The 23,158-nt window shown below is 47.9% G+C and overlaps 9 protein-coding genes across 9 annotated transcripts; 4 read left to right on the forward strand and 5 right to left on the reverse strand.

The window, feature by feature from the left end:
* Window positions 1-128: 128 nt before the first annotated feature.
* Window positions 129-4,652, reverse strand: N7503_003855 (uncharacterized protein; the record flags this gene model as incomplete). Its single annotated transcript, XM_057063402.1, has 3 exons — window positions 129-1,506; window positions 1,584-2,397; window positions 2,456-4,652. 3 exons carry the CDS (start codon window positions 4,650-4,652, stop codon window positions 129-131), a joined length of 4,389 nt encoding a protein of 1,462 aa, XP_056924317.1.
* An 895-nt stretch (window positions 4,653-5,547) lies between these two features.
* N7503_003856 (MFS transporter) lies at window positions 5,548-7,169 on the reverse strand (the record flags this gene model as incomplete). The annotated part of the gene is made up of 7 exons (XM_057063403.1): window positions 5,548-6,066; window positions 6,124-6,293; window positions 6,355-6,449; window positions 6,506-6,791; window positions 6,845-6,904; window positions 6,964-7,021; window positions 7,077-7,169. 7 exons carry the CDS (start codon window positions 7,167-7,169, stop codon window positions 5,548-5,550), a joined length of 1,281 nt encoding a protein of 426 aa, XP_056924318.1.
* A 375-nt stretch (window positions 7,170-7,544) lies between these two features.
* Window positions 7,545-8,405, reverse strand: N7503_003857 (class I SAM-dependent methyltransferase; the record flags this gene model as incomplete). Its single annotated transcript, XM_057063404.1, has 1 exon — window positions 7,545-8,405. One exon carries the CDS (start codon window positions 8,403-8,405, stop codon window positions 7,545-7,547), a length of 861 nt encoding a protein of 286 aa, XP_056924319.1.
* A 957-nt stretch (window positions 8,406-9,362) lies between these two features.
* N7503_003858 (sulfotransferase family protein) lies at window positions 9,363-10,212 on the reverse strand (the record flags this gene model as incomplete). Its single annotated transcript, XM_057063405.1, has 2 exons — window positions 9,363-10,069; window positions 10,122-10,212. The coding sequence occupies 2 exons, from the start codon at window positions 10,210-10,212 to the stop codon at window positions 9,363-9,365; spliced, it is 798 nt and encodes a 265-aa protein (XP_056924320.1).
* A 453-nt stretch (window positions 10,213-10,665) lies between these two features.
* N7503_003859 (cytochrome P450) lies at window positions 10,666-12,332 on the forward strand (the record flags this gene model as incomplete). Its single annotated transcript, XM_057063406.1, has 4 exons — window positions 10,666-10,704; window positions 10,772-11,887; window positions 11,947-12,113; window positions 12,173-12,332. The coding sequence occupies 4 exons, from the start codon at window positions 10,666-10,668 to the stop codon at window positions 12,330-12,332; spliced, it is 1,482 nt and encodes a 493-aa protein (XP_056924321.1).
* Window positions 12,333-12,880: 548 nt separating this feature from the next.
* Window positions 12,881-14,029, forward strand: N7503_003860 (NmrA/HSCARG family protein; the record flags this gene model as incomplete). The annotated part of the gene is made up of 2 exons (XM_057063407.1): window positions 12,881-13,343; window positions 13,392-14,029. The coding sequence occupies 2 exons, from the start codon at window positions 12,881-12,883 to the stop codon at window positions 14,027-14,029; spliced, it is 1,101 nt and encodes a 366-aa protein (XP_056924322.1).
* Window positions 14,030-15,071: 1,042 nt separating this feature from the next.
* On the forward strand, window positions 15,072-18,143 carry N7503_003861 (non-ribosomal peptide synthetase; the record flags this gene model as incomplete). The annotated part of the gene is made up of 1 exon (XM_057063408.1): window positions 15,072-18,143. One exon carries the CDS (start codon window positions 15,072-15,074, stop codon window positions 18,141-18,143), a length of 3,072 nt encoding a protein of 1,023 aa, XP_056924323.1.
* Window positions 18,144-18,983: 840 nt separating this feature from the next.
* N7503_003862 (serine hydrolase domain-containing protein) lies at window positions 18,984-20,132 on the forward strand (the record flags this gene model as incomplete). Its single annotated transcript, XM_057063409.1, has 1 exon — window positions 18,984-20,132. One exon carries the CDS (start codon window positions 18,984-18,986, stop codon window positions 20,130-20,132), a length of 1,149 nt encoding a protein of 382 aa, XP_056924324.1.
* A 146-nt stretch (window positions 20,133-20,278) lies between these two features.
* Window positions 20,279-21,469, reverse strand: N7503_003863 (uncharacterized protein; the record flags this gene model as incomplete). The annotated part of the gene is made up of 2 exons (XM_057063410.1): window positions 20,279-21,077; window positions 21,138-21,469. 2 exons carry the CDS (start codon window positions 21,467-21,469, stop codon window positions 20,279-20,281), a joined length of 1,131 nt encoding a protein of 376 aa, XP_056924325.1.
* Between the last annotated feature and the right edge of the window lie 1,689 nt (window positions 21,470-23,158).

Consider the following 23,158-nt stretch of genomic DNA (forward strand, 5'->3'; position numbering starts at 1 on the left):
AATTGAATTTGACGTCATGTATTCCTGGCTATGAATGTGTAGAGAAAGCATTATAAAAGTAAGATATATAATTGAATTCGTCCTAATATAGCCACGCTTCTCCCTCCACCGATTGCCCTACTTCCACTTCATGACTCATAAAGCTCCCTGAACGCACTATCTGTCTTGAGAAGTGTCTGCGGCGTATCAAATTCAATCAGCTCGCCATTATGCATCACGGCTATGCGGTCGAAGTCAATGATTGTCTCGAGCCGATGAGCAACAGCCAAGATAGTGCAATCAGCAAACTCTTCACGAATCACCCGTTGCATCAATGCGTCGGAAACAACATCCACATTACTAGTCACTTCGTCCAGAACGACAATCTTACTCTTGCGCAACAAGGCTCGCGCCAGACAAAAGAGTTGTCTTTGACCATGAGAGAAGAAATTAGCATCAAGAGCAGCGTCGAGTCCGCCTTTCGCCTCAATGATATTCCACAGTTCAACACGACGAAGAGCTCGCTCTATTTCTTCATGATTGTTCGCATTAGACGGATCCATATTGGCACGAACAGTTCCGTGGGTGAAGAATGGCTCTTGTGGGATAGCATTAAGAGCCGTCCGTGTAACCTGCCGTGGGATCTTTGCGATATCCACACCATCAATCAGAACCCGGCCCTGTGGGTCGATTTCCAGCAGTCGGAACAAGGTCGCCAGAAGAGAGCTTTTCCCACTGCCACTGCGACCACATATCCCGATTTTTTGGCCGGGCTTGATTGACAGGTTCAGATCGCGAAGTACATAGGGTTGGTCGTCGCCTGTCTTATATGATGCATAGACATTCTTAAACTCAATTGCACCCTTAGATGGCCAAGAGGATAGGTGAAGCTCTTCAGCTTGAAGCCCCTCGTTCTCGCCTGGCTTATCTTCAGAGGCGGTATGGGTGACGAAGTCTTTGATTCGAGCGATGGCCCCAATAGACGTCTCAAGATCGGCCCAGTTCCGCAGAATCTCGGAAAGTGACTGGCTGAAGGTGATGACGTTGAGGATGGCGAGACCGACGTATCCAGTACCAACTTCACTTCTCAACTTGACGACGAGAACCATCAGGATCGTACCAAGCACCGCCACAGTCAAGTCCAAGACTAGTTCCAACCATCGTTGAATGCAGAAAAGCAAATAGAATGGTTTCTGCGACGCGTCAAGTAGAGTGAGATTCTGGTCTTCGAACACAGATGCCCAGCCGAAGGCACGGATTGTCACCAGACCCGATAGGCTCTCAATAAATTGAGAGAAAAGTGGTGATTTCGCCTCGAGGTCGAGGAGTCGCATTTGGCGTGACGTCCGGAGATAAAACTTTTGCAACATCCACATAAACATGAAAACCGGCGGTATCACTGCAGCGAAGTACGGAGCCGATATACACATCATGATAGCGGACATTAATCCGCTCGCAAGAGAAAAGATAAGATCGAAGACAGAGTATGGTAGGTCATGATCGATCAAGGTCATATCTTGGCTGAACCTGATAATGGTCGTTAGGATTCAAGATGTTCGGAATTTCTTTCTTTTTGCTTTTCTTTCTTGATCAAGTAAACGTACCTGTTCATGGTGGTGCCAGTATCAACTGAAGTGAAGAATGACAAGGGTGCATGCATGACTGCTTTGAGAACACGTTCGTGTAAGGTCTTAGCACTTCGGGGGCTAAAGAAGATGATTAAGTGGTAAGCCCCACCCACAAGGGCAATGACCGCTATGATTGACACCGAGGCATAGAGGCCTAGGTAGAAAGAGTTGACAGAACTGCCATTCTTGTCCAACGCGCTCACCCAGAATTTGACCAACAATTCGCTAAATTTCGGTAATAACCCTTCAAGCGCAAGCAAAGTCATCCAAAGAAGACTGGATGCCCAATGTACGGACCCAAAATAATAGAAGTAAAGAGAGAAATCCCCGTTGCCTCTAGCCAACTCTTCTGCCGTAGTATCAATGTGACTTCCTTGATCAGGACCAGCAAGGACAGCTGTTGCATCCTTCTGCTGAGGATTATTTCCATCATTTGCTTGGTCTTTGTACTGTGCTTTCAAGAGGGCAACGTAGCCGCCATTGGCCTTGAGTTCCTCTAGAGTACCCTGCTCTGCAACAGAGCCATCGCTGTCCAAAGCCACGATATGATCTGCGTAGGAGAGTCGGCGTACAGCGTGCGTAGCTAGTATGACAGTCGTGTCCAGTCGGCGGAACAGTCCGTTCCTTGCAAAAAGCGCTTTGAAGACGTGCTCTTCAGTGTCAGCGTCAAGGCCCGAGAATATGTCATCTAGTAGAATAACATCTTTGCATGCATAAATGGCACGAGCTAGGGCCAGTCGCTGCTTTTGTCCCCCAGACAGAGAAATTCCGGAGGAACCAACCTTTGTCGCTAACATTGTGGAGCAAAGGTTAGCAATTGGAATCTATCTCAGAAAATAGAAACTCACAGTGACCATTTGGGAGATTCGCAACATCTTGATCCAAACCACAGGCGCTGACGACTTCATGATACCATATCTCGTTATAGTTCGAGGCGCCCAAAATATTATCCTTGAATGAAGTGTTGCGAATCCACGGTGTCTGATCTACGAACGCCGTGTCTCGGTATGTTGTGTATAGGAAGCCTTTGGTCGATGGCGTCTCGCCTAGAATCCCTTTCATCATAGTACTCTTGCCACAACCAGTCGATCCGATAATGAAACAAAATTGTCCTTTTTGAACGCTTAAATTGACGTTGTGGACCGCGAAGGTTGCGTGACGGCTCCACGCGAAGCTCACATCTCGGGCAGTAATCACGTCTGACGCTAGCCTGTGCCTCAAGGGGCTGAGGTCGGTGAGCTCTAGTCCTTCCGTGCTTGACTTGATCTGTCGTGCTGGGACTGGAAAATCTTCCAAGAGTATGCGATGATCACGTCTGCCCTCTGATTGAAGAAACTCCTGGATACGACCGAGTGACGCTAAAGCAGTGTTCATAGAGGGTATTGCTCTGATCAATGTGTTGACAGGCGAGGCTAGTAGCGAAATAAGTGACAAGGTCGTGTAAGCCGAAGTCCAATCCAAGGAGCCTTCTTTGTCCGCGACCGCCGTATAGATGGCAAATGTCACAGGTGGAGCAAGGAATCTGAGGCTGTTTCCAAGAAAAACACGCAAAACAAGCAACTTGCGGAAGAGGTTTGCCTCCTGCAGCTCGCTTACCCTGAGCCCTTGGACAATACCGGCGAGCCAATCAGAAAATCCAAGCATCTTGACGGACTTCATTGACCCTAACATGGTTGCCGTCACATCAACTCGCGTTTGTATGCTCTCCATCCATATTTTTTGGGCATGCCCCATGAACTTTGCCATAGACATGATAGCCACAGTGGATATGACTGAGAAAAATACTGGCACAACTGCTGCAACGCCAATTTGGCGACTCAAGAGATAAATCACGATGACTAGCTCAAGGGGTACTCCCCAGAGGTCATTGATCAATTGAAATCCATCGCAAATGGATTGAACATCACTGGACATTAGGGTCACCGCAACTGATTCATCGAGGGCTGTGACGCTGAGGTCGACCGTTTTGGAGTAGATGATGCTGATCAAGCTGCCACGAACACTCGTCACGAAGCGAAAGGTCATGTGGTAGAAGAAGCCGTTTGAAAGCGCGATACCAAGAAGAACTATGAAGAAAGCGCCCGTGAGACCCCAACCAATACTGTCTGGCTGGGACGCATCATTAGCAAAGTCAACCGTCCGCGTGAGCAGCAAAGGCTGGGTATATTTGAAGCCAATCTGCATCAAACGTGGAATGACGCAGTACAGAAATGGCTTCAGATTCGCACGCAATACTGCCCAGAAAAAAGCTCTTCGCTTATCTTGTGCCGCCGCATTCCACGCATTCTTCATTCGCTGCTGAAGAGCCGATGAGGACATTTCACCAACGATTGGGTACAAATCATCATTTTGAAGGACGCGTTGAAATCCAGAAGTCATGAGTTGGTTCAGCCAGAAGAAGAAGGATTTACTGTATATTCCGCTCGTTTCCTCGGGCGACAAGTCACGATATGGCGCCAAGAGCATCTTTCGCTTTTCAACTGCTTCAGCAAGCAGAACCATCACTTTCACGCCGATCATGCTGGAGAACAGCCCAGCGATAGACCCACTGTCAGAGTTAAGGAACAAAGTTCGCACGCGAGCAATGTCAAAGACCAAAGTGAGGAGTATATAGCTGTTGATGATGGGTGATGGACGAATGGAGCGAGAATGCTCAAGCCGCGAGAGCAAACAGAGACCTAGACTGGCAATGAAAGCCAGCGCCGACGCGGCAATAGTAGCAACCGTGCGTAATGATGAATTCAATATATGCAGAATCAAAAGCGCTAAGTGGATTGTCGCGAATGTGGCCAAAAAGATGGATTTGCTCTCGCGTAAAAACCCTCCCGAGGATACTTTTTGTCGTTGACCATAGAGGGTGATGATGCGATATGGTAGAATGAGCAAGAGGAGTGCCGATGGTAATAAAGAGAAGATCGCATCTTCGAAAAGCGGCGTGAAGTCGAAACCTGTGGAAGTAGCAGGGCCAAATGATGTGATGCTGGACCGACCGACTAGCAAAGAGGAATCATTCCATATGCCATCGGCCACCACAGGTCCGGACATAATGCCAACAAAGCGAAGCAATAATCCAAAATAGTTTGTGAAACCAAGCTGGACGATAGCCAAGTGACCTCAAAGACAAAGATATAGCCGATCAATATATGGAGGTACTCTAAAGATGACTGTTAGGCAACAAAGTAAATGCCTACGCTTAATAGACGAGATAGATTAGAAGAAAGAAGAGTCTTGTTATCTCCACCACTCGGGAGGACTTTTGAGGCAACAAGCAAATCGATCAATGAGGTAAATGGGGACAACTCATCGCTTACGCATGTAGAGGAACGAGCCCCAGATTATTCGTCGAAATTGTACCCTCTCATTGAGGCTCGAAAATGGCAGTCTGGGATCTTATTAATTAACCACGCAAGGTGTTAATTGGACACCCACTAACCCCATCCGGTGTTACGCGGCAATTAAGATGTTACTTGATTTGTCAAGTACTAATCTCTCATTCCAGCCAGAGTACACACTGTCACTTCAATACTCGGTAAGGAAAGCGCTGACCTAGTGGATTTCAATTCTTTATTACCTTCGCGTTCAGTACAGCAAGTAGCTTATATAGTGTGAGTACGTGAGTGGGTTAATAATACACTGAACTCCGAGGCCTTTATTTCACTGAACACCATGAGCGTAATGCTCAAACGATACTAAGGGGTGTTTAATTAATATTTTCCAGTCGTCTGACATGGTTCGATAAGGAGCGGGGTAAGTCCGTGGTGTTTTGGGTTCCCGCTGGGGTTCAACGGCTACGGAACAGATGAATATACCCGGTTCATCCGCTTTCCAAAGGCTATATGCACTCAATAGATTCATTGTTCAACCCGTATCTACTCACCCTTTAACTCTAACCGTGACTTTTGATCTCTAATTATGAGCGGAATATGACTACATATCAATTCTACCGATTGACAATCAAGGAGAAGAATCCAACAACTCCCGATGTCCCACCCAATACGAGAGTCATACCTCCCCATCCAAGGGCCATCCTCGCATAACCAGCGATAAGAGGTCCCACAAACTGCCCGATTGCGATGGCCATGCTACAAAATGCATAACCAGTGCCCATACCACTCTTTTGGTTGGAATTGATACCATGTTTCACCTCAATCCCCCGCACAGCATCAGATACCTCGGCCATGACCTGTGCCTGGGAGGTGGTCATGAAAAAGCCGACTACAACCACCAGTACAACAAATACAATTTGGTGTTTAGAAGACGCACCATCCGTTGTTCGAAGTGCAATGAGTGGAAAAAGGGCCAGGATCAGCTCGATAGCGACCACTCGACGACGCTTCGAGTTACGACCGTACTTGCTCATTGGGATGCTGAGGAAACTTGGTAGAGAAATACCCAAGAAGACGAGACCGGCATTTGTCGAGGACCACTTGTATGTCTCCATAGTGAATAGTGGTAGAGTCTGGGACAAAGTTAGACACCGAAGTTTGTTGCGACACTAGCATAATGCGTAACATACTGTCTCGAATGCGGAAAGCATGGCTGAAATGGTGATTTCATTTAGCACCGCAGTCATGAAGCGTACATCAATAAAGTCGCGAAGCCGCAGGGAAGCCTCGGTATGATCTCTTGGGAGTATTAACGGCGCTTCTTCTGTAGCCTGGGGTGATCCGGCGTCGTCTTCGTCCACTAGACCCTCGGATGGTGAGCAAATGACTTTTACAATGTTATAGCGAGGAAGCATTATCACTTTTCTTCTCGAGTATCATCATGCGCAGTATGATGTCGCATATCAACATGACAGCCGGAAACGCGAAAGCTCCGCGTACGCCAAAGTGATCGAACCTGTATCATTGTAAGCAAAACTCTCCTTGAATCACTAGTCAGAAAGAGTCACATACAGAAGGCCTCCCAATACAGGTCCGGAAACCATCCCCCAGGTGTATGAAAGGGATACATATGCCATATATTCACCTCTTTTTTCAGGCGGAGCAGTATCTGCAACGATAGCAAAACTCAAAACACCCACCACAGCCCCCGCAAAGCCCTGACACACTCGAGCAACGACTAGGAGTGCTGATGAATGTCCGAAGAGAAATACTAAGGTTGATACTGCGACAGCGATGTATCCGAGTATCAATGGTGATTTGCGAGATTGAATACGGTCGCTTATGAGGCCGACAAGTGCTGCAAACAGTGAGCTGAGAACGATCATATCAGGGACCTTCCTGAATACTTACGGGATGCGACGAGGAGGGCCGCTCCATATGCTGTGAGCAAGATTGATGTCCATTTCTGAACTATGAGATTGATAAGTAAGTCTGAGAGGTTTCACGGCGGCGTGCATATATTCTCATACCATCGTTGCTTGAGGTTAAATGGTTGCTGATTAGTAGGTAAGGCAAGATTGGTATGACCTAGAAAATAACCCTTTAGTTAATTATTATACAGGCCTTGGCCCAGGATACGTACCATGCCATAAATGAAAGTATCGGTAAATGACGAGAGGCACATGGCCACTAGTATAAAGGTGCTCGAAGCCCGTAAATCGCGAAATTTCTCCATGCTGATACCAAGGAAGATCGCCGGATGAGAGGAGATGGGTTGGGCCAAAATTAAGCGGCAGCTGAGAAAGATGCTCCGTGTGCTACGCAAAGTCTCTTAACATAAAGGAGTGATGGTAAATGGCAAGGAAGCTTGCAAATACTGCATGCAATATGAACGATATACGGTGACGATGGTAGAGAAGCAGGGGTTGGTCCGGGTGGGTACGTAGTACAGAATCTAATACGTAACATTTGTCTCCACTACTTTTCAGCTCATGCATAATGGCGATCGCCGCTCGAGCAAGGATGGAGGGAGTCAAGTCAATATGTACGTGATCGACGAAGGATAGCTGCCTTGATTTGTGGAGTAGCCCAAGTAGAATGTCCCTGTTTTCTAAGCCAGTGTTTTGAAAACATAGAATGTCTCATGTGCACCCCTGATACTTTCAACAAAATTCACTCCCGTCTTAGATGAAAGAGACACTAATTCATCCTCCTCCCACTGGCGCATCTTCATGGAAATGTCATTCTTTTCTAAAATGCTCTGATCCTCGATGTTCACAGCCTCAAGATCAAACTTGACGTATTTGATGTTGCCTTCCAGATCAACCCGGTGGTTTGATCCTCGGTACAGAACATGAGGGAAGATTTCACTTTGAATCTCATTGATCTCCTTAGAATGATGTAATGCGATGTGCTTTCTCTTGTGGAGGAGAGAGCCATCAAATATTGAAACATAAGCTCGTCCGGTGCCCGGGCGTAAAACCCTGGAGACCTGCTTGAGAAATGTTTCTACCTGACCAGACTCAGAAAGGTGACTGATGGATCCGAAAGAAAATATCAGAAGGTCGATATGAGGATGAGCTCTGTCTCGCACCACGGCCTCCAGATCGAGTGCAGAGCCATTGATCCAGTTGACATACTCCTTCAAAGGCGCAGTCGTGATCTTCCTAGCCTTTTCCAGCATGTGGGCCGCATTGTCAACACCCAAGACCTCGGTGTTGAAGATCTCGACGTTTTTCTCGGTAGCGCTCCGTCCAAGATCATGGAGAACGCGTCCCGTGCCTGTTCCGAGATCCATGAGGACAAAAGGATCATCAGGGGTACATGATCGCAAAGGCTTCAAATCTTGGTAGACTTTCCAGTAGAACGAGGCATCATCAACGGACTGTGAGGTCGAAACAAGGTCATAGTAATCGGCCAAATAGGACGAACTATAGAGATCTTTTGGTTGAGGTTGGGTAGAGACAGTCATGTTTGAGAGGACTGAAGCTGAGAGGATGTACTTTGAGAAGCAGGAGCTTGGCAGAGTTGGATTGTACAGGTTAACGATAGATTTCGAGATATGCACTGCAAATAATACATTCAAAATAGCAACACAATCGGAGTCTAAGAAGCAGAACACATCCCGCCCTGTGATACGGAAGCTCCACGACGCTTCCCAACCCTCACAGAAAATTCGGATCGCTTTGCATTACTTTCTTGCTGATCATCATCGCTCTGTTACACAATATAATTGCTATTTTTTGTGGCTTGGCGTGGCTTATGTATGGTGCATAGAGAGGAAGCTGAATGGGAAAAGGAAGATCCACTGGAAGGAAGGCGGAAGAGGAGTAGTTGCGTCACATGCGATATGAAAGTTCAGCTAGCCATGACTTCACGGGTGCACGTTGAGCTGACAGCTCTGATACATAGGTGAAATGAGATCTTTTGGATGGCAATGCATGTAACAGAGCACTATCGACTTTCCTGCATGCACGTATTTCAACTGAATTAGCGGTGCGTGACACAGCGCTAGCAAAAGATCAGATGCATCAATGGTCCAAGCCAATGGAGCGCTACTTAAGAATAATTATGATTCAACACGGAGTAGTTTTTCATTCGTGCTGAGTACTATTGGACGACGTATCAAGCTTGTATCATGAACACTGCTACCCTGGCTCGCCACGGTGAGGAGGTGAAGACAGGAAGAATTATCGAAAATCCGCTTCAAGAGGGATGCCTATATTAGAGCTTTTCTCGTAATTGATCGCCTCAATACACTCGGCGGGGGTATACATCACCGCAATAATTCTGGAACAGGAAAGTTTCAAGTTACATACTTTTGTAACTCACAATCCAAACTGGTGGTCCACAATGCTCTATTTTTATTCATACGGAAGCTATTCATACACAACTTGAGTCACGTATTACATACAGTAAGACCTCCTGTTTATGCCCTTTGAAAATAGAAGCACAGCCCAGCTACTGTCACGGGTACCAATACAGCTAGCCACATCTTGAACATGCCAGTCAGCATTGCCGCATCGGCGTCTTCTGCGCCCTGATTGAACTCATTGGTATTATTAACCCTGGGATATGGCTTATCCGGCACTGGCACACCGAGGAATGCGCATAGTGGTTCCCACCCATCACCGAGCTGGAGCTCCAGGAATTGCTCTGGATTGACTCCATTCCTGACCCGCTGATTGTGTTGGAGATAGGAATCAATCATATTGGAGCTGTGATAATTATTGTCGCAGATGACTTTGTATGCCGTTCTGACCATGCGCATCTCGGGCCCTAGTCGCTTGCTATCAAAATGCTGGAGAAATTTCAACATGGGCTTCTCCAACCAGGGAATGATGGTTGCATGAACCGATTTGAACCAAGATTCCCCGGACCGTGTTGTGAGGATTATCTTCGCGTCCGGATACAGCTTATGCAAGTCACCCCAAAATAGGCAGGCTGGAATATCCAACAGCGCATCATACCGGCCTCGCAGTTTGTCGAAGTCGTTCCGATCGTAGGGACGAGTTCCTCCAAAGAAGTGGCAATTCATAGCCTCTGTCCATTGGTTGTACATACGACTGGGGTTGTCGACGGGCTCGCACATGTGCCATGGAGTATAGCCTAGTTCCTGCAATGCCAGATATAGAGCTAGAAACTTCAGTAACAGTTTCAGCGGCGAAATCATACAAGGTACACTTACAAGCCGTGCCAGTGCGGGAAAGTCCCACAACCACCAGCCGTAGAGGGGTTTCGGGCTTATATGGTAGCTCCTTATCAATCAAACGGCCCATCACGGTGACGAAATCTGACGAAGAGGAATGTGGGAGAACTTTTGTCTAAAATCGCAAAGGAGCTTGAGATCAATGTACAGTCGACGAAAGAGCAATTATAAGAGGATATCACCCAAGGGTATCAATAATCCCCTGTACAGTGATATCATCCTGGAAGACCCACTTGGCGGATACAGCGACCAATTGATTGAAGATTATTTCGCGATAGTCTGCAGGATCGGGGCCCCGAGCTGAGCTGTACAGTACCTTCGACGATCAGTGGGTCGAGTTGTAGGTAGGATTACAGATACGTAGTACAAATATACTCCTCCCTCACTATGGTTTAAGCTGCATACCTGAGAGATCAGGCAGTCGACAGATTCGCCCTCGCATTTATAACCACACCGTGTTTATTCGGCCCCGTTAGTTCTCACAAATTATTTCTTTCACAATACCCAGACTGATATAGCGGCAATGGAACTTCTGGAATGGGCGATAGCTCTCACCGGCGCGGTATGACACTCGGCAGAGCAACTTCACTTCTCTACCCGAGCAGTCACTAATCTTTATCACTATCCAGTGGGCAATTATTCACCTCTGCCTCGCCACATACAATCTGTTATTCCATCCCCTACGAAACTACCCCGGACCCAAGTTGGACGCTGCCACTGGACTTGTCTATGTTTACCACATGGTGAGAGGAGACAGTTGCAAATACCTTGCCGGTCTCCATGAGAAATATGGAGAAGTTGTTCGGGCTGGTCCCAACGAGATTTCATACATGACCGTGTCAGCCAATCAGACGATTTTCGGGAATAGGAACACCGAGGACAATTCCTTTGAGAAAAATCCAGCAGTGTACATTCAGGGTGAAGGCACGGCGCAAAATATCCTGTTTGCCAGCACTGGGGAACATCCACGATTCAAGAAGCTCATGGCGCCGGCATTCTCTGAGCAGGCAATCAAAGAGCAGGAGCCGACCATTCAACAATATACTAGCATGACTATTGATGCACTCAGGAACAATCGATCCGGAAAAGCATGCTATCCCGATGCCAATGGAATTGCGAACGTCGGAGCTTGGTGCAATTTTCTCATTTTCGACATTCTAAGCTGCCTCTCCTTCGGAAAATCCATCGGCTGCCTTGAGATGGCCGACTACCACGAGTGGGCCAATGTGATATTTGGTGCCATGAAGCATTCCCATTTCCTACAGTGCGCCCATCGACTCAAGCCCTACCACCCGCTCCTTGAGAAATTAATTCCCGGAGATATCAGTGGCCCCTACAAAGCGCACATGGAAAACGTTCGAAAGAACCTACGCGAGCGCGAGACAATGGAAAACCTTGCGCGGGCTGACTTTGCCTCTTGCATCCCCAAAGGAATGACTGAAGAGGAATTGGTCGATAATGTGAACATTCTGGCCACTGCGGGCAGCGAAACGACAGCCACCACACTTTCTTCACTTTTCTATTATCTGACACACAACCCTGGCAGCTACCGGAAGCTGGTCCACGAAGTTAGATCAACTTTTTCGACCGAGGAGGAAATCACCTTCAATGCTGTGGGTAGCCTGAAATACCTCAAGGCTGTGATCCAGGAAACCTTTCGAATCCACCCTTCAGTTCCAGTCGGGCTACACCGTATTACCCCTAAGTCTGGCAGCTATATTGATGGACAATGGGTACCTGGTGGGGTAAGCATATATCACTCCGCCACAACCCCTTGGACAAGGACATTACTGATCAAGCATAGACTTGGGTGTCAGTCGCCCTCCTCGCAGCGTACAGATCACCAAAGTACTGGAAGCGCCCGGAGGAATTCCTTCCGGAGCGATGGCTGGGTGACCCAGAGTTTGCCTCGGACAATCGACAGATCTGGGCGCCATTCTCCATTGGCCCAAGGAAATGCATTGGAATCAAGTAAGTCCCTGACATCGTCAGATGGTGGAAAATCTTTGTTGATCAATTGCCTATTACAGCTTGACGTATCTGAATATGCGACTGATCGTGGCACGACTACTGTGGAACTTTGACTTTGAGGCCCAGCCCGATAACATTGACCCACATGAGATGAAGGAATATGGGGTATGGCAGGGCCAGGTTCCGCTGAACCTGAAGATCCGCGATGTAAGGGCGTAGGTGGGTCTAGTGTAAATAAGCAACAATGGGGGCGAGTTGATTCGGAGACTGGGAGTTTCAGCTATGCAAAATAAAGATGTATCAGAAATTTGGACCGAGTCAGCTTCAGCCATGGCTGTTTTATGCATGAATGTCCCCGTGGAGCAGGTACCGTGCAGGGTGCAGGTTGATCTATGAAGATCGCCCAGTATCTGACCAGACGATTTCCAATTTGTGAGCTTTTCATCACATCTGGAACTGGAAAAAAAAATAAAAATAAAAAAAGAATACTGACGATATGAAATAAATGATATGTGTAGTCACACGTCTCTTTGTGGAGCCATTGGTTTTTTCTTTTTGTGAATCAATAACCAGAATCCACATACCTACATGATGCAAATCTGTGGACATAGTCATATTTGTCAGGTTCACAGAGGCAAATGTAGCTCATGCCATTCAAAAGTAAAATATGGCAATCAAGCCCGCGAGCTCTGATTTTCACCCTATCATCCGAGAAATTCAGGCAGAGAACGAAAGATATTCATATCTAATAAATTTGAACATCAAAAATGGAAGTGAAGATTATCACCATTTTCGGCGCCACTGGGAACCAGGGCGGATCTGTGGCAAGGTCATTGCTGAAGAATCCAGCATTCCGTGTCAGGGGAGTCACCCGCAACCCTACGTCAGATGCAAGCAAAGCTCTGAGTTCCCAAGGCGCTGAAATGGTAAAGGCGAATGGCCTTGATCCGGAAGAGATGAGAGCGGCCTTTCGGGGATCCTGGGGCGTCTTCCTGAACATCAATTCAGATGACAAGGTTGGTCTTCAATTTGCATGCTGTGGTGAAAATACACGAGACTTATACTATCAAATTAAGATATTCACGAACCCAGAAAGCCCAACTGAATTTGATATGGGCAAAATTATCGTGGACGCTGCGGCATCCGAAGGAGTGCAACATTTCGTGTTTAGCTCTGGTGCACCATGCTCAGAGCTGACAAATGGCAAAGTGGCAATGAAAGCAATGGACAGTGAGTGCCCTTTTTCTGCGGATATAGAGTATTGCTAATATTTTCTAGTGAAATACAAAACCGAGCAATACATCCGCAGTCTCGGAGTTTTCAAGTCGGTGCTTCCACTTAGTCCAGGGTGGTTCTTAGAGAACTTCCTCAGTAAGGAGGCGGCACCCATTTTTGGAGGTTTTCCTCATTTCCCAAATGACGAAGGACGCCTGGTTTTCCGGACGCCCTACTGGGGTGGCAAGGAAGATGTGCCCTGGCTGAGTATCTCTGACGATTTCGGAGATATTGTGCAAGGTGCTCTGCTGAACCCAGAGGCATGGAATGGTCATTTCATACATGCACTCAGTAATGTCCGCAGCTTCAAAGAGCTTATTGAGGACTTCCAGGAAGCTACCGAGCGGGAGGCGACTTGGACCCCTATCCTGCCTTCTTGGGAACGATTTGAGACACACGGGATTCACGAATTGGAGGATGTGAAGCTAATGTTTGGCTTGACCCAAGTAACTGGCGGGAAATACTTCGGTGAGACTACGGAGATTGACACCGCTACTAAACTGAAAAGGGCGACAGCTGTGGCATTGGAGTATCCCGCCGAAAAGCACAGGCTGGTGACCGTAAAGGAATGGTTTGCAGCTCGATTTGGTGACGCAACTTTGTGCAAGGAAGACGGAACTACTCCGAAGCCCTCTGTTTGATACGCAGGACTCTACCGGAGTGAGGTTGCTTTTCCCTCTTCAATAGCTTACATCCATTATCCAAAAAAAAACTTTTTGTTTCTGGCATATATCTTCATTCAGACAAAGTACACCGCGAAAAGGAGCCATTTGAAGGAAGTAGTATTCGACCTTCGAGGAAAGTGTAAACCTCCCTGCATGGTTGCATAGAGACTTCACGCGCAATAATCATAGCAATGCGAAGTGATAATGCAGGGCGTAAAGGTTCGGCTACAGTCCCACGGGGCGGGATAATACATAGATTACGGACGCAGACCACGGAAATCTGGAGCGTATGGAGTTTTGATACGGTGTGAAAAGGGTGAAAGAAGGTCTAGCTGCGAGAAACATACAGATACGGGGGTTCCTGGTCACATCCTGACAAATAAACATTGGTAGGCATCTGCATATAGATCCACTACAAATAGCGAGGACAGGTAGGTGATGCAAGCTCCGAACAACGCCATTGAAGTGGCTAGCGTAGCTTGTGCATCTACAGAATGTCTAATATATGAGGGCACGGAAGGATATGGCCAGTGTGAAGGCAAGATGGCCCACATGGAAGATCCTTCGTCATGTTTCACGATGTATCCCTCCGCTTCTCCGTTCAGGTCGGGGTATGATGCCTTATAAAGTAAGGGCATTGTGGAGCTGCATCTCTCAAGTAACACTGCATAGGGGAGGAGGGTTACGCTGCAAGTGGACCCATAGGGAGTGTAAAGTCTTCTGGTATTCACTGTACAAACTTTCACACCCATAATATGCCTATTGAACGTGACATTTAGATACCCTAGTGGGGCTTGAAAGCCCACAGCTGAATGAAATCACATTGCAGTTTGATCTGCCAATGTGGTACAGCTGTCGATCAATTGACGAACCCGAGCTAGCTTCCAAAATTTGGGTTTTATGCAGTACTCGCTCGTTTCTGATACAGGGTATCGAGGACCAGAACTTATAAATTTCACGACTGGCACATAAAGTCATCTACCACAGAATTGACGCCATCGTCCTACCCTTTAAAAGAATGCATTCTGAATTATCTTACTCGAAAGAATACGATCTGATCGTAGACCAGGGCCATGGCCTCGGTCAACTCTTCGAAGCCAAAGCAAAGGAATTTCCAAATGCCGTGGCGGTGCTCGACGATAAAATTACAATCACCTACGAAGAGCTGCACCTTCATGCGCTACAAATCTCCCACCAACTGTTCAAAAACAACCTAGGACTCGAGGAACCTGTTGGTATAATTGTGCAGCATGGCTGGGCAGATATTGTGGCCCAAATGGCCATCATTTACGCTGGAGGAAGCTGTGCACCGATGGACCCAACATTACCAGACGCACAGATCCAGGGTCGTCTAGAGAATCTTGGCACCCGATACACATTGGTTGACCGGGCGAACATGAGCCGAGAAATTCATTTCGAACAAATCAACTTGGAGGATGGTTCAATTTTGACACCCGAAGATGCCTCGATGGTAGTTAAAGACGTCCCGGTCATCACGACACTGGAGCACCGAACACACCTGATTCACACATCAGGTACGACAAGCGAGCCAAAGGCGGTTCAAATTGCTGCTCGCTCAATTTTACAGGTTGTTTATCATGCACCCTTTGAGCCCGTCGATTCCACGGATACCGTTGCCCATGTTAATAACACGAGTTTTGATGTGTCATTATTTGACATATGGGTTCCTCTCTTGCGTGGAGCTCGGATTGCTGTCTTGAGCAAGCTAGTCTTGCTAGATCTTCCGGCAATGGCGGCAACAATCAAGGAGAAGGATATCACAATCATGGCCACGACAACCGCCCTCTTGAATCTCGCGGCTTCGACATATCCGCGTGCATTTTCGCAACTGAAGATATGTGTCATCGGAGGAGAAGCCGCGAATGTAGCTGCTATTGAGACGGTGTTAAAACAAGGTCCGCCGCAAAATCTGATTAATGCGTACGGGCCAACAGAATGTTGCATCTTTTGTCTCGTTCATAAAGTGACGCCAGAGGATGTACAAATCGGCACTGTGAGCATTGGTAAGCCAATTGGCAGAACCGTTGCTCACATTGTTGATGCGATTGGAACACCTGTTTTGGATGGAGAAGAAGGGGAGCTGTGGATTGGTGGACCTGGCGTATCTCCTGGATACGTTAATCAGCCCGAAAAGAATGATTCTGCTTTCGTCTACTTGCCGCACGAGAAGAAAACCCAAAAGTTCTATCGCACTGGAGACAGAGTCAAAAGGCGCCCCGATGGGCAAATCGATTATATAGGACGACTGGATCATCAAGTCAAGGTACGCGGGTATCGTATTGAGCTCGAGGCTGTTGAAACCGCAATGCTCCAGACTGGGCAGTTCTCCGAGGCTGTGGCATTGAAGGTCGAAGCAGGTAGCGATGCAGGATCCATTCTTGTTGCATTTGCTGTGGCAGGTCCAGATAAGCCTTTCGTAATGGCCAGTGCCATTGATTCATTGAAAACAATGCTTCCTGACTATATGGTCCCACAAATCGAGTTGATACCGAAGATGCCCCTCAACAGTCACGCGAAGATTGACCGCAAAAGTCTGACCAGCATGTACCGGGAGCGATGGTCAGATTCCAACACTATTTTGATCAAAAGAGTCAACACCGGAAGTACCCAGGAGCAACTGGCAAACCTCTGGGTAGATGTCCTTGGGCTTTCATCTCTGCCGGAAGATCCCAATGCCGACTTTTTCGAACTTGGGGCGACATCCCTCCAAGCATCGCTTCTCATCAGCCACATCCGAAAGGACCTAGGAGCAGATGTTTCGCTTCTCACACTCTACGACAACTCCAACCTCACCGGTCTAGCATCAACCATTGACAGGTCGCGAAATAGCATTGCCGAAACTGTTCGTCACGAGCAGAATACCTGGATTCAAGACACCTATATCGCGGACGACCTCGCTCCTCCATTAGGACCGGTCATTGACTGGCGCCGAGATACAGAGGGACGTGTTTTTTTCACAGGAGGCACTGGCTTTGTGGGCGCGTTTCTTCTGGCCGACCTCCTTCGCACTTGGGAAGTTCATCAAGTGGGATGCTTAGTACGTGCTGCGAATCCCTCAATAGGCCTCGAGCGTATCAAGCAGGCGATGGGAAAATACGGCCAGTGGGAGGAGCGCTTTACCGATAAGTTGCTGATCCTCTGTGGAACGTTAGAAGATGTTTACCTAGGTCTCGGGTATGAGCGTTTCCAAGAAATTGCCGGCTGGTCAAGCGTTGTTTTCCACCTCGGCGCCAGAGTCAACTACACTCAGCCATACTCTCTTCACCGGCCTGCCAACGTCATCGGCACGAGAAACATTCTGCGATTCGCATGTGCCGGTGGTCGCACTAAGGCAATTCACTATGTCTCCAGTATCTCCTGCTTTGGTCCAACTGGTTTCGTGACAGGGACCAAGTTGATCACTGAGGATGAGCCCCTTCTCAAGCATGTTGAGGCACTTCCCTATGACCACGGGTATGCCCAATCTCAATGGGTCGCCGAAACATTGTTAAGACGCGTGATGGACCGCAATTTTCCCATTGCCATATACCGCCCTGGTTTTATCACAGGACACAGTCAAACAGGAGCTTGCAACCCGGATGACTTTTTCAGTCGCCTGATTCACTCCTGTGCTGAGATGGGCTCTTACCCTCTGCTCCCAAATCAAAGGAAAGAATTTGTCCCGGTTGACTATGTCAACGCAGCAATTCTGCGCATCGCCTCGTCTACAGCATCTTCTTCGCTGGGCCATGCCTACCACATTGTTCCACCGAATCGCAAGTCGTCCATCGACATGAATGAGACAATGGATCTCGTTGGATCTGCATCTGGAGCCACCATTAGAGGGCTTCCTTATCAAGAATGGATAAAACTTCTGGATGACAAATCTCCATACAGACTGCAGCCCCTTCAACCCATGCTCGCTGAAAAGGTGCATGAAGGGCTGACTCGATGGGAGCTATATGAAAACATGCCTGCGTATGACACCACAAACACAGATCGTATGTTGAATATTTCAGGCGGTCTTGATTTCCCCGTCCTCGACCGAGGGCTTATGGACAAGTATCTGTCATACCTAGCAGGATTTTAGCTTCCAGTATGTGTTTCTTTCTATCTTTGTTTTTCTGTTCCAGGCTTGGCCTTAGTCAATGATTCTTCACGCCGACCCGGCCAGCTATGGCGCCAACTCAGTATATAACTATTTATATTTGCTTTATCGTTTGACCAAGGGATGGAAACCTCCAACAAAGGTAAAATATATCGCACCAACTCAATCTTACCTTTGGAATTGTAAGGCGTAAGTTACGTAGCCCCCACGATGCCTTTTCAGCTAGCCTTAAACGTTGAAAATGGAAGAAAAAGAAAAAGAAAAGCAACCTTGCTGATGATTCATTACAAGTAGAGTTTCGAAAGGTCGACAAGTGATATAGCACGTGGCGCACTGGTCGGACCATGTTTGTGCTTACTGAAAGTCTACTCAGTGTCGCCGAGCATAGTCTGACAAAAGCCCGAGCGCTCACTCATCAACCTTGGAATTTTTTGTACACCATAAAGCAGGTCGAATCCTGTGCTGCAAAGTGGAGAACTAACGCGACACCACCCCGGTGGGGACACCTTTCGCGACCATGGCCTGAATACAGGACGAAGGGCGCTGAAGTCACGTAGAGACGGGTCGATGCCAAGGTTACGGCTTTACCCAATCTGGTAAATCGAAGGCAGTGCAGATCTACTGAGTCAGCGATCTTATAATTCATAAGCAGAGCTGCCTGCATAAACAGCGCTGCCTGGTTTGAACCTTGATTTTGAATCTTCATCCATTGGAGAACTTGGAGATCTTGGACGTCAATTCTATCAAGTCAATCACGAGTCCAACCTCTAAAGTATATTATCGTGTCGTCTACTCCTCAGCACCATACAATTACTCCCCGCAATGTCCGAGATCCACGGAACCAACGATCCCGCATTTGACTCCGTACGGGAGCTTATGCAGAAACAACTCTCCTCAGGAGAAGAACTAGGTCTATCGCTCGCCGTGAACATTGATGGCAAAGATGTCCTCGATTTGTGGGGTGGTCATGCCGACGTGCCTAAGACTCAACCCTGGACCAAGGACACCATTACACTGGTCTGGTCCTGCTCGAAGGTAGTCACCAATCTAGCCGCCATGCTACTTGTCGATCGCGGCCAACTAGACGTGAACGAAAAGGTTGCGACATACTGGCCCGAGTTCGCAGCGAACGGCAAAGAGAACATCACGGTAGCTCATGTTCTCAGCCATGCATCTGGTATCCCCGCGTGGGAATTGCCTGTCACCTTTGAAGAGCTCTGTGACAACAAGGTGGCTACCGAGAAACTTGCCCAGCAAGCTCCTTGGTGGACTCCCGGAGAGAAAAGCGGCTATCAACTTTCCAACCAAGGCCACATGGTTGGCGAGGTCATCCGCCGAATTACCGGGAAGCCATTGGAGCAGTTTGTTGCAGATGAAATTACCCGTCCTTTGGATGCGGATTTCCAGTACGGAGTACCGGAAGATCAGTGGCATCGTACGGCGGAGCTTGTCCCACCTGCAGCTCTGTCCATTGGAGATTTGGATCCCAATAGCATTGTGGCCAGAGCTATTATGGGATCTCCCTTCCCCGCTCAAGTCGCAGTGACGCCGACATTCAGAAAGGCTGTAATAGGTGCGACCAATGGATTCAGTAATGCGCGTGCGCTGGCCCGTATCGGTTCTATTGTTTCTCTCGGTGGGACTGTTGATGGCAAGCGCATCGTGGATCCAACTACCATTGATAAGCTCCTTGAAGAGCAAATTCAAGGACAGGATCTTGTCACTCCCGAATTTGTTAGATTCGGTCTCGGTGTGGGTCTCCCTGATTATCGGACTCGTCCTTGGATCCCGGAAGGCGATGTTTGCTTTTGGGGAGGATGGGGTGGCTCGATAATGATCATGGATCGTGAACGACGGATGACCATTTCGTATGCAATGAATCGCATGAGTGGGATTAGCACTATTGGAAACGCCAATACTGAGGCATACGTCAAAGCGATTTATGATGTTGTGAATACCATGTCTGCATGATAGCCATAAATATGTTTAGAATTTGCATTACAGTATAAAATATACAAGTAATGTTGTCAAACCCCTAAAGGTTATGTCGGACAACCTTGGAAGTCGAAATACTTCCATCCGATGAGAGAGCCCACTTATTCCCAAGGAAAAGTGCGCTAGGAAGACTTCTTGACCTTTGTAACCTGCTGCCGCGAGCCAGTCTCACTGAAGACCAGTTCATCGCGCTCCCACATCAATTCCGCTGCTGCACCAGCGGGCCCTGCAAGAGCCGTCAACAAGCTGACTTTGAAGATAAGACTTGTCCACGAGACCGAGCTCAAAATCTGCTTGTGAGCAACGGTATGCAATTTCAAGGCCCACAGCAGAATGCCCGCCGATCCGATCATATAGTCCCAACGCAAGAACACATGCACGCCATCGGCCACCGTATCAACCTTCAACCCAGACCACGGAACGGGGAAAGAATATACCTTAGATGGGTGAAGCGCATCCACGAAGCGGGTGTCAAACAGAGTAGGAGCCAGAACAGTCGCAACAGAGATGACCAGTGTGACGAGGTGGCTGATTGCCGAATGGATAAATGCCGATGCGTAGACCCATCGCAAGCCTGACATGGACGCCCGATGGTTGTTTGTGAAGAACGGGCCTAGGACATAGTACGCCGCTGTTGTCAGAATGGACACATATGCAGGCCAAGGGTGCCAGGCCGCGATGGCAATCTGCTTCCAGTCCACAGAGATCACTTCTGGTGCGGGAAGAATCATCAAGTTAGTCGGGACCAGGAAACCGATGACGAAGACAGCTGGAATGACGGCCAGCACAACACGAGGAACACGAATGTTATCAGCGTGGGGGCGGCGCGCGGTAACTGAGCATCCTAGCTGCAAGGCACAGATCAAAGGAGTTGCGAAAGCGAAGGTCAAAACTTGAGCTGCAAGACCGAAAATTGCAGGACTAAGTTTGGGGTTAATATGTTGCATCTTGAAAATCGTATCTCTTGTAGTCGTGACTTACTATGCCGCAATGGTACCAGCATTACCCTTTCGCCACGATTCCAAGACCACCAGAGTCCATGCCGCGCCAAAGGTGCCAGAGAACCCAATACTGTGAAGCAACAGTGTGGAGCTCTGTCCATCGAGAACGGGATAAAAGAACGTAGTAAGCACGGTCAGGAGACGATCAACAGGCTCAATCCCAGTATACACTGTGCGCAGGGGCTCATTGAGACCCGGGAGCTTCCCGGAAGCCACAGATTTAATGCTCAGCTCATGGAGTCCGTTGACCTGTGAAAAATAGAAGATCGCATAGAACACAAAGGCACTCAGTGAGAACAAAATGACTCTCATGATGGCGGTTACAAGGGACGTTGGCTTTGATCGGGAACTAGTGCGGGGTGTCACTGTTTATATTCCACGGAAGAGCAATGACAATCCCACCAACCTCGTATCATATGTGGGATGCCGAGGTCGGTTTGCACGAACCGAATTTCACTAGTTTCCTGATGATGTGCAACATGATTTCGTCGGCTGCCGATCATGCACAATTTCGGATTTCACATGGGCTGTATTGAGCATCCTGCATACCGAAATTGGAATAGCTGGGGAAAGCCGGGGTACCCGTGCTGTTTAAGTGCTTTCATGGCTAATTTAAATAGTATAAAATGAGCTTTTTCCTATCGTTTAGAAACGAACTATTCTCCTTTGAGCATTAAACATGACGTAAATAAATATCTATATCGAAGATGCCCGAAGCTGACTTAAGCCTCCCAAATATTGGGAAGGATTTGCTGAAGGATCTCCCTCCATCAACCAAAACATTCTTGTTTATATCATGATATACCAGTTTGAATGTTCTTTTAATCATGTGGCTGCTTTCGCACTAGGAATTGCGATATTAGTGACTCGAGCAATGCTGGAGCTAAATGTGGACCTCTGGCGTATCCCAATTGAAGGGCGGGTCAAATGGCATTGACGCCCAGAGTCAACAGCTAAGGCCATATGTAACGAAAGAGCGGTAGGAGATTAGCTCCTCTACTCAAACCAAGCTACCTCTCGAAAACAAGGGTCATGCACTGGACTGCAATCGCAATAATGCATGAGCTCACCAAACGTCTTGGGGAAGCGCTATGCAGAAGATTTCCTGCTTCATACGAACCAATCGCGATTTTGTTTTGAGGCAAGGAGTAAAGGCGTAATGCGAATTTTTCAGGAGGATTCTGTATGAACGTGTGTGGTTTAATTAGTTCGCGACCAAAAACTTGGGTTGAGCCACCAGAGCCTTAGGCAGCAACTTTCTTGTGAGCTTTGACGCCAATATAATGATGATGAACTGGTGGGAGAATTGCAGGCGCTTATTGTCACTGTGGGTGTGAATGTGATGCCGGGAAAAAGGAGCTTGACGGGGCTCTCGCGGGCTCTGCTGATTGAAATATGCCAGAGTAGTACTTGCGCCGTGACATCGGCGACCGGGCGCTTTGTAATGCCATGGCACTTCCTAATTGCCTTCTCCACGCGTATAAATGTAGTGGTAGGTTTGATGGTCCCGATCTTGCAGAGTGGGCAAGAGACTTGAAGTTCAAAGGCTTGGAAATCGCAGGAAGCACAGGTTGGGAAGGAGCCGAGGAATGCTGATCGGGTCTGTGGCATCAAGGATATGGCCGTGGAAATGACCCAATCCATTGAATTGAGGAAGGACACCCTAGAAAAAAGAAACCTAAAATGATTTCCAGCATATTCCAGAGTTACTGCGTAAGCAAAGATGACAAAGAGACTGCATGAAGAGCATGGTCGAGACCGTAGAATCCGGGTACTTTGGTTTGTTGATTCCACTGATCATGTCCGTTGGACGGCTTTGTAAGGTTGCAGTGCCAAGTCTTCCACGGGAGCTGGCATGGACTGAAACGCGTGGTTGTTTGTGATTAGACATGAGTAAGAAGCGAAGAGTAAAGAGTTGTAATAGGTTGCGATAATCCACGCGAAAGAGTACATGCAGAGATCAGGTGATGGTACCCCACTGTTTGACCGCTTCTGCCAACG

Source organism: Penicillium pulvis, assembly GCF_028828015.1.
Source record: "Penicillium pulvis strain IBT 33274 chromosome Unknown contig_1_segment0_segment0, whole genome shotgun sequence".
Taxonomy (NCBI): domain Eukaryota; kingdom Fungi; phylum Ascomycota; class Eurotiomycetes; order Eurotiales; family Aspergillaceae; genus Penicillium; species Penicillium pulvis.